General features: G+C 47.0%; 1 protein-coding gene and 1 long non-coding RNA gene across 4 annotated transcripts in view; one reads left to right on the forward strand and one right to left on the reverse strand.

The window, feature by feature from the left end:
* Positions 1-4,049, reverse strand: part of LOC144761532 (uncharacterized) — a 276,130-nt gene extending 272,081 nt beyond the window's left edge. Inside the window, exons 1-2 of the long non-coding RNA XR_013595768.1 lie at positions 3,346-4,049; positions 2,791-2,823 (exon numbers count right to left, since the gene is read on the reverse strand). This is a non-coding gene — a long non-coding RNA (uncharacterized LOC144761532). The remainder of the gene's footprint in view (positions 1-2,790; positions 2,824-3,345) is intronic.
* A 554-nt stretch (positions 4,050-4,603) lies between these two features.
* The window catches only part of RNGTT (RNA guanylyltransferase and 5'-phosphatase), a 1,800,355-nt gene continuing 1,791,796 nt past the window's right edge, over positions 4,604-13,162 (forward strand). Inside the window, exon 1 of one of the 3 annotated variants that reach the window (XM_078648288.1) lies at positions 4,604-4,886. In XM_078648288.1, the coding sequence (XP_078504414.1) occupies positions 4,823-4,886 (64 nt within the window). In that variant the 5' untranslated portion in view covers positions 4,604-4,822. Of the gene's footprint in view, positions 4,887-6,504; positions 6,651-13,162 lie in introns of those variants that run through there. The other 2 variants (XM_078648286.1, XM_078648287.1) reach the window with 2 other exon arrangements.

The following is a 13,162-nucleotide window of genomic DNA, read 5'->3' on the forward strand; positions in this document are numbered from 1 at the left end:
CAAAAATGCTTACTTAATAAGCTACATATCTTGCAGAACTCTACTGCTCAATTGCTGCTTGGAATACCTAGGCACCAGTCTTTCTCTAAGGCGCAGGTTCATCTTCACTGACTGCCAGGTCACAAGTGTATAGACTTCAAGGCTCTGTGCATTGCCTTTTAAGCTTTGCGTGATATGGAGCCGGACTATTTTAAAAATAAATGTATCCGATATGCTCCCCCTAGGTCATTAAGTTCTTCATCGGCATTCAATCTCATGGTCCCAAAATGTACACGAGTCTGCTGGGGTGGAAAAGTTTTATCTATGGAACAACTAAATGTTGGAATGCTTTACCTCTCCATTTAAAGGCCAGTCCCTCCTTGTCCTCCTTCAGAAAGAATCTCAAAACCTGGCTTTTTAACTTATAGTTATTTTGTTTGTCTTCCGTCTTGTTAGCCACTCCGTTGTTAGACTAGCGCCAAGACGCCCATGGGCAATCGAGCGCTTTATAAAACCTTTTTTCTTTTCATTTCAACGCAGAGCCCAGGCATTTGGGTGCATCTGACGGACTCATGCATGTGCTTTTTCTTATAGAAGAGGACAGCACCAGTATGTGAAGACATGACACACAAATGGCATAACTGGTCTATACAAATTCAGATCAATCAATCAGGTGTTTATATAGTGCGACAACTCACCTATGAGGGTCTGAAGGTGCTGAGGGGGGAGCTGCTGATCCATCTGGGCACAGAGGTTCAGTCGAAGAGCCAGGTCTTGAGATCCTTTCTGAATAGAATCAATGACGAGGATTGCCTGAGGTGGATTACCTGAGGTGGAGAGGCAGACTGTTTCAGGTATTGGCAGCGAGGTGGGAGAAGGATCTTCTGGTTTTGGTCATGTGGATCGGTGGCCAGGGTCAGCTGGGCGGACAGAAGGTGTCTGGTAGGTACGCGGAATGAGCGGCGATGGTTCAGATATGCAGGTCTAGCACTGTGGAAAGCTTTGTAGGAATGTGTGAGGAGCTTTTAAAGTGATTCTTTTGTTGACTGTAAGCCAGTGGAGTTCTTGAAGGTGTTCGTGAGGATGAGTACTTTGGTATTGTTGAGTTGAGCTTGAGGCAGCTATCTTTCATCCAGGAGGCAATGGCCTGTGGAAGTTGACTCTGGCGGCTGTGGATTCATTGGTGAGGGAGAGGAATAGATGGGTGTCGTCGGCGTAGGAGACGAGGTTGAGTCTGTTGTTCCTGATGATGGCAGTGAGCGGGGCAATGTAGACGTTGAAGAGGTCGGGATCAGAGAGGAGCCATGAGGGACTCCGCGACTGATCTCTGTAGGCTCTGAGAGGAACAGAGGCAGTCTGACTCGCTGTGTTTGGCTGGTAAAGAAGGAGAGGATCCAGTCCAGGGCCTTGTCGCGGATGCCGGTGTCATGGAGTCTTGCGATTAGGGTGCGGTGAGAGACGGTATGGAAGACGGCCGAGAGGTCCAGTAGGATGAGGGCTCCAGTTTTGCCTAGTTCAAGGAGGAAAAGGATGTCATTGGTGGCAACGAGGAGTGTGGTGTCGGTGCTGTGGTTGCTTCAGAATACGGACTGGGTGATGTCCAGGATATGGTTCCCTTCGATGAAGTCAGAGGATGTGGTTCCCTTGATGGCCTTCTCCATGACCTTGGCTTGGAAGGGGAGCAGGGAGATGGGGCTTAAGTTCTTGAGGTCTGTCTAAGTTGCATATTTTTTTGAGATGTAACGGAAATACGTAAATAAATACCTAATCTACGAGAAGGTAACCTGAAGTTTACATGCTCTCAAAATATAGGGAGGCAAGTGAATCAAGGCTTGAACCTGACTCGAGCTGAACGACGGGCTCTTGCTTGGTCTTTGTTCTATGAGGAATCCAAACTAGAGTGGAGTCAGGCATCCCAGGTACTATCTTTATGCAGTTTCAAAAAGATAAAACTCACTAGACACATGATAGATGAGAACACAAAATCTAAGAAGGGACTTTTCTGCTGGGTTTGTTTGTAGTAGAGCGAAGCTGCAGTTTGCATGTGCCTCACTGAAAACCTGCAGGGCGCCCCCTTTGTTTTCTTAATAGATGTAAGTGCCATCATTGACATGCTGACACACAGACCCTCTCTACTATTTGTTAAGTTAGGGGAAGGCAGAAATGTTAACGTAAAAATAGTCACCGCCCTTCCCAAATGAACACTGTCCAGGCAAGACATTTTGATATTGTATACATATATTGAGGTAGACTGAATTAACAAGTGGTACTTGTATTTACTTAACATAGTGTACTAATTTATGTCAAGAAATAATTGAATATAAAGCAGTAGTATCCTTTGGTGGTAAAGGGACAGAGAAGAAGATATTATTCAGTGACGAAATAGCACAATTTAAAACCAGGAACATCATATGCAAAACATTTTAGGCCACTGTGTTTAATTTTGATTTAGCATCAATCTCACATAGTCTGTAATAGGAAACAATTTGCTCCCCATATAACATTATGAGCCCTACCGGCAGGATACATGACAACGTGACATATCTTGGTTCGCTTGTGGCAAGGTTGTCAGGACATTAGTGGTTGTGTACAGTTCATGTTTAAATACAAATACTTTTAACAGGTCTCAATGCAGTGATATAATCAAATGTAGTACAATGAAACACAGGCATGAGTTCCAGGACTAGTCTATTTTTGGTATATAAAAGTATTTATTGTGTCTTAACAGGACGTTATCAGTGCTACTTACATGATGAATCTTTTTATGGCTTGATGGAGCATTGGTTCTCAAATAAAAGTGAAAACACTTACTTGACTCTCCTTCTGAATTGCCCGGCTGTATACCTCAACAAAAAAAAGTAAAAATAAAGTTGTTCAACAAAATCACACAAATCATTGTCTAGCTCTCGGCTAGATAACAGCATACGGTATTGAAGTCATACTCCATCACAAGAGCTAAACAAGCATTGGGATGTCAATTGGTGTAGAATATGGGAGAGCTACTGACTTTGCCAATGTCTTGTAGCCATGTTGTACAGCAGCGCAGCTGTTGTGCTGTATGGATAAAAGTGAAAATAAAAAGGTGGTATGACGAGGCCGGTGCTGCCCTCTTATAGAGCTTTTTGTCCCTATGGCGGGTGAGGGTGGGGAACAGGAACAACGGTAAAGGTGCAACATGAACAGGAGAGAGCATGGGAGGGAACGGGGAGGTTAAAATAAGCACCAAACGGTTGCCAGTGCTGGCTGCGTCATAGAGCTTTTTTCCCTTATTGTGGGTGGAAAAGAAGAGATAACAGACAACAAAGTGGCAGGAGGTGATTAGTGGAAGAAGCAAGATGAAAAATAGATTTATAAAAAAAATAGTACCTTGATAAGCAGGACAGCATCACGCGGAAAAGCAACCTGTACTTGGTCCATGGCCCAGCCGAAGAAGAGGTGATGCTGACACAACCTGTCCAATTACAAATCAGCAAATGAGAGTGACAAGGAAGCCAGCGACTGGTAAGCAATAGATTGGCGGCAAGCCCCTTGTATAGAATACATTTAGCATGAGTGACTAGCACATGCGCTGTCGCAGGCGAGACCTAAAAAGCGTGATCACCTGGAAAAGAGAGGATGTGGCATTAGGACCAAAACAGACGACTTTGGAACTGGTGAACCCGGTTTGAGTCTCGGCATTGGCTCAATATCCTGTGATTAGGGGCTGTTGTGTTCCAGTCAAAAAGAACACTCCGATGAACAGACGAGGTCCAATGGAAAAAGGGTTTTATTTCAAGATGTACACACGTACGACAACCCCACGATGAGCAGGAAGAAACCGCTGGAGACACTTTTGTCCACAACTGGACAACAGTAGAAACCAGGGAAACAGAATGTTCACATTCAAGAGAATCAAATAAAATACAAAAAAGATAATCACTTAATCTCCCTGTATTTGAAAAAATGTGACTAAGGGTCATGTAGCTGGTGCTTATGTAAAGCGCTCCAATACTTTCGAGTCGAGTTAGCGCAATATAAAAATGCAAAAAATAAATACATTAAAAAAACAGCCCATTTTCTGCCTCCGCGACTCCTTGGAGGAATCATTTGACAGAAAGCAGCGTGACAGAGGATCACGTGGGTCGTCACGGTGTAAACAGAGAGGCAAACGCGCCAGTCTAGACACAGAGAGGGGACTAACTTGACAGAGCAGCAGACACTGGTCGAGCGACGCGACGTAGACACAGAAAACGGACGACAGATGCTTCTACCGTGGAAATCATTATTTTTATTCTTTCCCTTTCTCAGTTTTATTTTTTTGAGCTAAGCACATTCCATCAGTGGAAATTGGTCTCTCTGGAAACGAAGGACAGTATTCTACAAAAAACCCTGCCTGCTTTTTTATTATTCTTTAAACAGCTCGCTGTAACCTTGTCAAATTTGAAGAGCGTTATTTGAAGTGGCCGAGGATAAAAACAAATCAGTAGAGGAGTCCCTGCAGCGGGGTCCGGGTGTTAGCGCACAAGAGCTAGACAGTGCTGCAGAGACGTGCATTCAGTGACCGTCTCACCCTGCCTTCAGCTCAGCTGTCTGCGACTCCCGCCCGGAAGCGGCGGCTCTGGAGCTGGAAGCTGTCGCCGGCCGCGGTGCACGCTGGGAGTTTGGCGCGTTTGTTTTTGTGGCTGGATCTGAGTCCCACTGTGAATGAAGCGAACACTGCGAGTCTGACTGGTGCCCACTGACAGAGGGGGCCTTAAGCTAAGGCACGAGACGCACACTAGCGGAGGCACGAGACCTGACATACACTCTTAGAGGGGAGACCGAGCTGCCGGCACAAAGTGGCAAGGAGCTCAGCTCCAGCAGCATGTCCCACCTGAAGATCCCACCCCGCTGGCTCAACTGCCCCCGCCGGGGGCAGCCCGTAGCAGGTACTGGAGGGATGAGGTTGGCATGCAGGCAGGACATTCCAGGAGTCTGACGCCCTGTTGTCTTTGTAGCAACAGTTGTTGCTTCTTTATGTTATTTCAATCAGTTACGCTGATATATTTAGTTCCACCGTGCATGTGCGGTTTGTCATGTTTCTTGGGTGATTTAAATGTTCAGTTGTTCCCTTCTGCAGTTACCAGGATAATATATCACTTTGCGTTTGCTACTTTGCTCTGTGAAGTTACCCCTTTTTTCACGCACGAGTCTATTAAACAGAGCTGTTGCGTTATCCACCAGTACCTTGGATGGTAGGACTGGTATCTTCGTTTCTGTTGCAGCTATTGGCTGTACGTTCCAATATGCAGCTACTACTGCTGATAAGCAAAAGACTGTGTCACGCGTGATAGAACTACTTGGCATCTGTGGTGCCTGTCGGTCTCACGCTCACTTTGTATCATCTTAATTAAGTTTGCGGGAAACTAACAGTCCGCATTCTCTACAGCTTCGTGTTCAGAGCATCTTTATTTGACTAGAGATCACCGAAATATTACACTAAGAACACGGTATCTTGGACTCCGGATTCGGATGTCTGTTACCTTACTTCAAAATATTTGAAGGGGCGAGTTGGGGATTGTTTATATAAACAAAGCAACAATACATTTATAAATAGCATTCATTGCAATCTCTTCTTCAAACAAGCAAATATGGTTCTCGTGTTTATGAGAATACGGACGGGATGAAGTAGCTGTATGCTCTTCTGCCACTACGGTAACAACTTCTGTGGCTTCTAAAATTCAACTTTACTAGAAGCAACATAAGGAACAAGTATGGATTTCAGGGGGGTTCCGAAACTGGTGATGGACGAGGCGAAACATTGATAGCTCAAATTATCAATGCATTTTTCATATCTGTCGTGTATAGTTTTGAATCAACCATCTTTGAATTGTCCTGGGTGACAGGTCAAAGATCTGATTGGTCGCTTTCATGACATTATATTGACAAGTTTGGTCATTAGCTTCTATGTATGGAGTTATCTTTGCATTCAACTAATAGACAGTGGCGTGTCCAGAAATTGCCCTTTGACTGCTTCAATCATATTGCACAAAGCTTTTGTAATCTGTAGTAGTTCACTCTTATCTTTTGAGTCTTATTCAACAGAGCTGTTATGGCAAGTAAAACTTTTGAATACAGTGGTTTCTTATTTGCATAGGATTTTCATTTGGTAAATGGCTGAATTAAACTGTTTTGTTTCTCAGAGTTTGCCTAGTTTAAAATATTGTTTCTCGGAATGCAGATCTTTGTGATTTGAACACCCCACGCCCCACCTCAGGATCCTATCAGATTTGTTTTGGTTGTAAGGCTTATATTTTCCACACTGGATTTCCTTCTAAATATCTCTGACATTTTATTATGCATGATATAGACTGGGCCACACAACCTCTTCTTAGAAAGTGACTGGCGTGACAGTCATGAGCAGGGTAGACTAGCGAGAAAGTTAGGTTTAGAGATTTTTGCATGACTCATGGGTGGTAATCTGTTTGTTTGAGATTTAGAGCGAGGGTGTATTTTCTTTCTCTTTTCTCTAGTAGTCTTATCTTTCTGCTGAAGTCTGATCTGGGAAGGTTGGGGAAATTCATTTCTTGTCTTCAGCTGTTTGCTGGAAATCAGATTTAGTTTGAAAGTGTAGAAGCATCCACCGACAATGATGAGGAGTTTCAAATTCGTTTTTTTGTATTGGTTGAAGCCACTGGAGACTCGAGTTGGAGGTAATTTTATTGTTGTTATTATTTAAGTTTGTTTATTTATTTTTAACTCTTTTTATTAGATTACACCAGTACACAGTTGTTTCACATTGTAGCGATAGCACCACAGGATAACATTCAATTTTACAATATAACATCAGCTCTCGTGTTTTGCAATTAATTGTCCTGAATTTGTCCCACTTATTTCCCATCTTCACCCTTTCTGACCTGTCTCCCCTGGAATGAACTGTTGACAGATATTGTTGGGTTGCACACCTGTCACCTCTGTGTGTTCCATTTATTCCAGATGTGTTCCCATTTTGGGGGCAGCCTCTGTTCTCGTAAATAGTCTTTTCTGCTAGCATCGACCGGCCCATGTCTTTTTTCCATTCCGACACTATAGGAGGGTCGACTGTGCCCCATTTCTGGGCTATATTTCGTTTGGCGATAACGAAGCCTAGCTTAACCCATATTTGTTCTTTCCTGGTTAGGTCAGTTTGACCCCATCTGTTTAGAAGGCATAGTTGGCGTGTGTGCAAAAGGTTTTCGCTGTGACTGACTGCACTTGTGTTGTCACCTCCCCCCAGTATTTCTGGATGAACAGACATTCCCATATTATTTGAAAAAAGGCTCCTTGTTGATTACAATGTCCGTGGTACATGGAATCATCTATCCTTTTCATCTTTTCTAGTGTGATACATGAAAGGTATGCTCTATGGAAGATTTTAGGTTTAATTAATCGTATTCTGGAAGATATGGCTATTTTCTTAGGGGATACTAATGCTTCTTGCAAGTCTTCTTCTAGTTCTCCTACATTATTCTGCCATTTCTCATACAATTTCTGTAAGGGGTCAGGCGTGTTAAGTTGTTTCCTGTATGTCAGGGAGATCACTTTACTAGCTATGCGTTCACTTAGTAGTCTATCCTCCAAGGGTGTTGACTCTGGGATGGCTGCTCTCAGGGCATGCCTAATTTGAAGGTATCTATAATTTTTATGATCTTTCATCTCATATTCTTTTTGTTAGTCGCTAAACAGTATCACAGTGCCCTTTGACTAGAGATCCCCCCCACCCTTGAGATGCCGATCCTGTCCCAATTGTCAAATCCTGTGCATTTAATCAAGGTACCCAGCTGTTCAGTATCCCACAATGGAATGGCTTGGCTTGAGTGTCTAGGTCTCTGGGAGACCCCCACTCACCCCCCCCCCCATATTTCGTATGTTACCATGTCTGCAGGGTATGTTCCGTAGGTAATGAACTTCTAAGTCCAAGAATACAGAGTCTATTCTAGTTCTTGGTTGATTATTCCTTTTCCACTGGGAACAGTCCCGGGGAGATAGGCCTGACCTGTGCTGTGGTAAGACATCCACGGCCTATTTGTGAGAGGGACTTCCATGTGTCACTGTGTGCCATCCATCCAACCATTCCCAGGTGTCTTCCTGGTTGGAGAAGAACTGAGTCTTCCCATCTGCTTCTACTCTCAACTTGGCGGAAGACAGCATTGCATATTTGAGTCCTTTATCTCTGGGTGTTTTTTAACTTCGAGGAAGCGGCATCGATGTCTGTACGTTTACGGTGAAGTCAGGAAAGAATGCAATTTTACTGTTCTCGTATTGCACTGTTGGGGCTGTGTGCGCTGTTTGTTATATTATATCTCTATCTCGAAAGTTAAAGACTCTGGCTAGGATTGGTATGGGGGAGGGGGGGCTCTGGCCGGGGCTTCCTCCCTGGTACGCGATGTGCTTGTTTGATAGAGAAGCAATTCGATAAGCCCAGAGGTTGTAGATGTTTTACTATGAGATCCTCTATGAACATATCAGCAGCTGGTCCCCCCGCTCTTTCTGGAACCCCAATTATGCATACATTATTCCTTCTGGATCGCCCTTCGTAGTCGTCCAGTTTTGTTTCAAGTATTTTGGTTGTGTTTGATAATTCTTTCACTTGTTGTTGGAGGTACGCAGTGTCTTGTTTTAGGTGTTTTGTTGTGTCTTCCACTCCTTGGACACGGTCCCCCAGCTTGCTCAGATCAGCTGTTATGAGAGAGGCTTCGGTCAAGACTGCGTCTATACGGGCCTCCAGGGAGTCATGTACTTTCTTAATGGCTGACATGAAATAGTTTAGGGTTCGTTCGGCTTTGGTCAGTCTCGGCTCGGTCAGCTTACCGTCATCCATTTGAGCTTTTTGTTGGGTGTATTTATCCTATTCAGTATGATGTGTCGCTCTTTCCTTCCTTATTGCCTGTCATATTGTGCTTGCTGGTGTGGCTTGTAGTAAGGTACCTACCGTGGTATTGTTTTCCTGGGTACTCCCTGCCGCCTGCTTGAGAGGAGCACCTCACGGCCTGTTGGTTTTCTCCGGGTGGGATTCTGTAGCCACTGCTTTGCGATTTGTGATGGCTGGTAACACAAATTTGATGTTGTTTTGATAATGGGCAGGCTGTGTGCTTAAATCAGTATATCTCTCTTTGTTGTAGTTTAGCTCTCAGAGCTGATGGTGGTCCCTGAGGTCGGGTCTCCAACCACCGCATGCCTACCCTCCTACTGCCCGTAGTTGTTGTTGCAGGGAGTGGCTGGCGCCGTTCACAAGCTGTCCCCTGGGAGCGAGAGTGAGTTTATTTCTTATATGTGGTTGTTACTGAAGGCCCAATGAATGGTGTCAGAACGTTGTATTGCATTAGGGGTTAAGCCACAGTCTCAAACCTTGGCGACACTTCACCTCGAATGATTCCCCTTCAGGAGACACTGCTTTCCAGGTGGCCGGGGGATGGTAGTCGGCTGCTCCACCTACCAGTGTCGCCTAGGATCTATGCCCTCAGTTGTGAATACACTTCAAAACCTTACAATCTCACGTTGCCTGTCAAAAAGCCTGGATACCTCTCTATTTTGCTAACTAATAATTCTTTCAGTGTGTTTTAATATTAATGTTCTCCCCCTTCTTACCTTGGTTCTTATCCTCCACCACCAATATTTCTCAGCGGGTACACATTTTGCTTTGTGTGTTTAAAATCATTTCTGATTCATTTTAACTTTATTTAGTTCCCCGTTTCCATAAATGTGAGTTCCTTTAATGGTCTCTCGCTATGAAATTCACATTCTATCTCACCCTACCATAGGTGTTTAGTGAGCTAATCACTCGCCTATGATTATGGGTTAGAGTGTTAGAACACACTCATGTGTTTAGGAAGTCTGTACAGACTTAGGGGAAGTTAGACTTTCCAAAAGACTCAAGGAAGCTCAAGACCTCTAGAAAGGCTTAGGAGGGCTGTGGACTGATACATAGGTTCTAGGACTTGCTTTACAGGCTCAAATGGCTTGGGAACTTTGGACACACTGATGAGGCTGGGATCTTTAGGCAGGCTCAGGGGAGCTGGGAACTCTGGACATGCTTACATCAGGGAAGGAGGGTTTGGAACCTCGGACCCATTGAAGGAGGCTGGGACCTGAGTGAAACGCAGCTACAAATAGAATTTTATATCCAATGTCAGAGAAGGGTTTTTTAGAACTGAAAGGTGACATTTTTCATTCCTATTAGACACAGAACATTGATATCAAAGAATTGCAGAGAGATTAACTTTTTTTGAGGGGGGGGGGTTGTAGTTCCTTTTTAATGATCAAGACTGCAGAGAAACTGTTTTTGAGAAAAAGTTAGTCTTTCAGAAGCTTCATTTGATGGTGAGCCAGTAGTACAGAAAATAATTATTTTGCATTCAAATTGAAGAAGGTAAAGTGAAGCTTTACAAGGGCCTTGCGCTTTTCATCAGAGTTTAGTCTGTGATTCTTTTTCTCCTTAGTAAATTGGATAGTTCACTTGATTTTTGGTGCAGTTTTGAAATTCAGAGCTCAGTGTAACGTCATTTCACCAGAGTGGTGGATCCCTTCAACACAACTGTTTCTGGAAAGCTGCTTATCCCTGAATCATACCGCTCTGCCATTGACTGAGCCTTCCTTTTTTGGTCTCGCATGCGCTGCTCTAGGAGGGCCTTTAGCGATCGTTTTTCACTTTTCAAGCACTCGCACTCGTGGCGGCATCTACCTTGCGGGAGCGAGCAGTGGCGCGTCCACGTTAATTACAAACATATGGCCGCTGCTCGCTCCCACAAGGTGGATACCGCCACAAGCATGAGTGCGAGTGCTTGAAAAGTGAAGACCGCTTGTTTACGTCGTGAAGCACTTCCACCCGTCACTGCCTCTCTTCCGTCGCTACTTTTTAAGGTTTATTAAACCAGCGCGACAGCTGCACTTGCTATGCCGAATAGTGAACAATGGCAGCCGTGCGCTTTTCTTTTCTTCAGCGTATGTTTTTTTTCTAATATTCAGCCTCTCAGCGCTTGTTTGTTTCAAATATTCAGTCTCTTTCTGCTCTCCCATGTGCCCCTTCAAGATCCTCCTCTCCTTCCGCATTCTGCCAGCACTCTCCTACCCAATAGTCGTTCACCACCACCACGTCCACCACCACCACATCCACACCAGGTCTACCACCACGTCCACACCACGTCCACCACCACCACATCCACCACCAAATCCACCACCACCGCGTCCACCACCACCAGGTTCTTCACCACCAGATCCACCACGTCCACCATCACCACGTCCACCATCACTACTCCCACAATCACTATGTCCACCACCACGTCCACCACCATGTCCACCACCACCATGTCCACCACCACCATGTCCTCCATGTCCACCTCCACGTCCTCCAACACGTCCTCCACCACGTTCACCACCACATCCACCACCACTATGTCCACGTCCACCACCACTTCCACATCCACCACCCCGTCCATCTCCACATCCACCACCACGTCCTCCTCCACCACCATGTCCACCATCATGTCCACCACCACCACATTCACAACGTTGATACCACCACGTTCACCACCACGTCCAGCACCACCACCACGTCCAGCACCACCACCACGTCCAGCACCACCACGTCCAGCACCACCACGTCCAGCACCACCACGTCCGCCGCCACCACGTCCGCCGCCACCACGTCCGCCGCCACCACGTTGTCCACCACCACGTTGCCCACCACCACGTTGTCCACCTCCACCACGTCCTCCTCCACCACGTCCAGCATGTCCACCACTACCACGTCCACCACTACCACATCCACCACCACCATGTCCACCACTACCATATCCACCACCACATTCACCACCAGCACATCCACCAGCACCACGTCCACCACCACTACCACCACGTCCACCACTACTACCACCACGTTCACCACCACGTCCTCCACCACGTCTACCACGTCCACCGTCACCACGTCCACCACCACCACGTCGACCACCACGTCCACTACCACCACCACGTCCAGTACCACGTCCATGCCCACCACCACGTCCACATCCGCCACGTCCATCACCGCCACGTCCACCACGGCCACGTCCACCACCACGTCCAAGACTACCACATCCACCAGGTCCACCATCTCATCCACCACCACCACCATGTCGTCCACGCCCACCTCCACGTCCTCCACCACCATGTCCACCACGTCCTCCACCACCACGTCCACCACAGTCCCCACGTCCACCACCACCACACCACGTCCACCACCACCACCACATCACATCCTCCACCACCATGTCAGCCACCAACACCATGTCAGCCACCACCACATCTGTGTCCACCACATCCACCGCCACGTCATCCACCACCGCTTCCACGTCCACGCCCACCACCACGTCCACCACCATGTCCACCACCACGCCCATGTCCACCATGTCCACCACCTCCACGTCCTCCACCACCACGTCCACCACCTCCACGTCCTCCACCACCACGTCCACCACCATCACGTTCACCATGTCAGCCACCACCACCACATCCACCAGGTCAGCCACCACCACCACATCCACCATGTCAGCCACCACTGTCAGCCACCACATCCACCACCAGCTCCACGTCCACCACCTCCACTACTACATCCACCACATCCACCACCAACACATCCACCATGTCCACCACCACCATGTCCACCACCACCATGTCCACCACCAGCACGTCCACCACCAGCACATCCACCATCACGTCCACCACCAGCACATCCACCATCACGTCCACCACCACCACCACTATGTCAGCCACCACCACCACAAGCTCCACCTCCACTACTACGTCCACCACCTCCACTACTACGTCCACCACCTCCACTACTACGTCCACCACCTCCACTACTACGTCCACCACCTCCACCATGTCCACCACCACGTCCACCACCACCATGTCCACTACTACCACGTCCACCAATACCATCTCATCCACCCCCCCACCACCACGTCCACCACCACCACGTCCACCACCGCGTCATCCACCACTACCACTTCCACCACGTCCGCCACCACTTCCGCCACCACTTCCACCACCGCCACCACTTCCGCCACCACGTCCACCACCACCATGTTCATCACGTCCACCACAACCACCAGCACCTGTGATGGGTAAAGTGTCACTGGAAGGCAGGGGTAATAGGAGTGTCAACCCCGGCTGTACATGGGACATTTAAGGATGCATTGGGTGCGGGAAT

The sequence above is a fragment of the Lissotriton helveticus genome, chromosome 6 (assembly GCF_964261635.1).
Source record: "Lissotriton helveticus chromosome 6, aLisHel1.1, whole genome shotgun sequence".
Classification (NCBI taxonomy): Eukaryota; Metazoa; Chordata; class Amphibia; order Caudata; family Salamandridae; genus Lissotriton; species Lissotriton helveticus.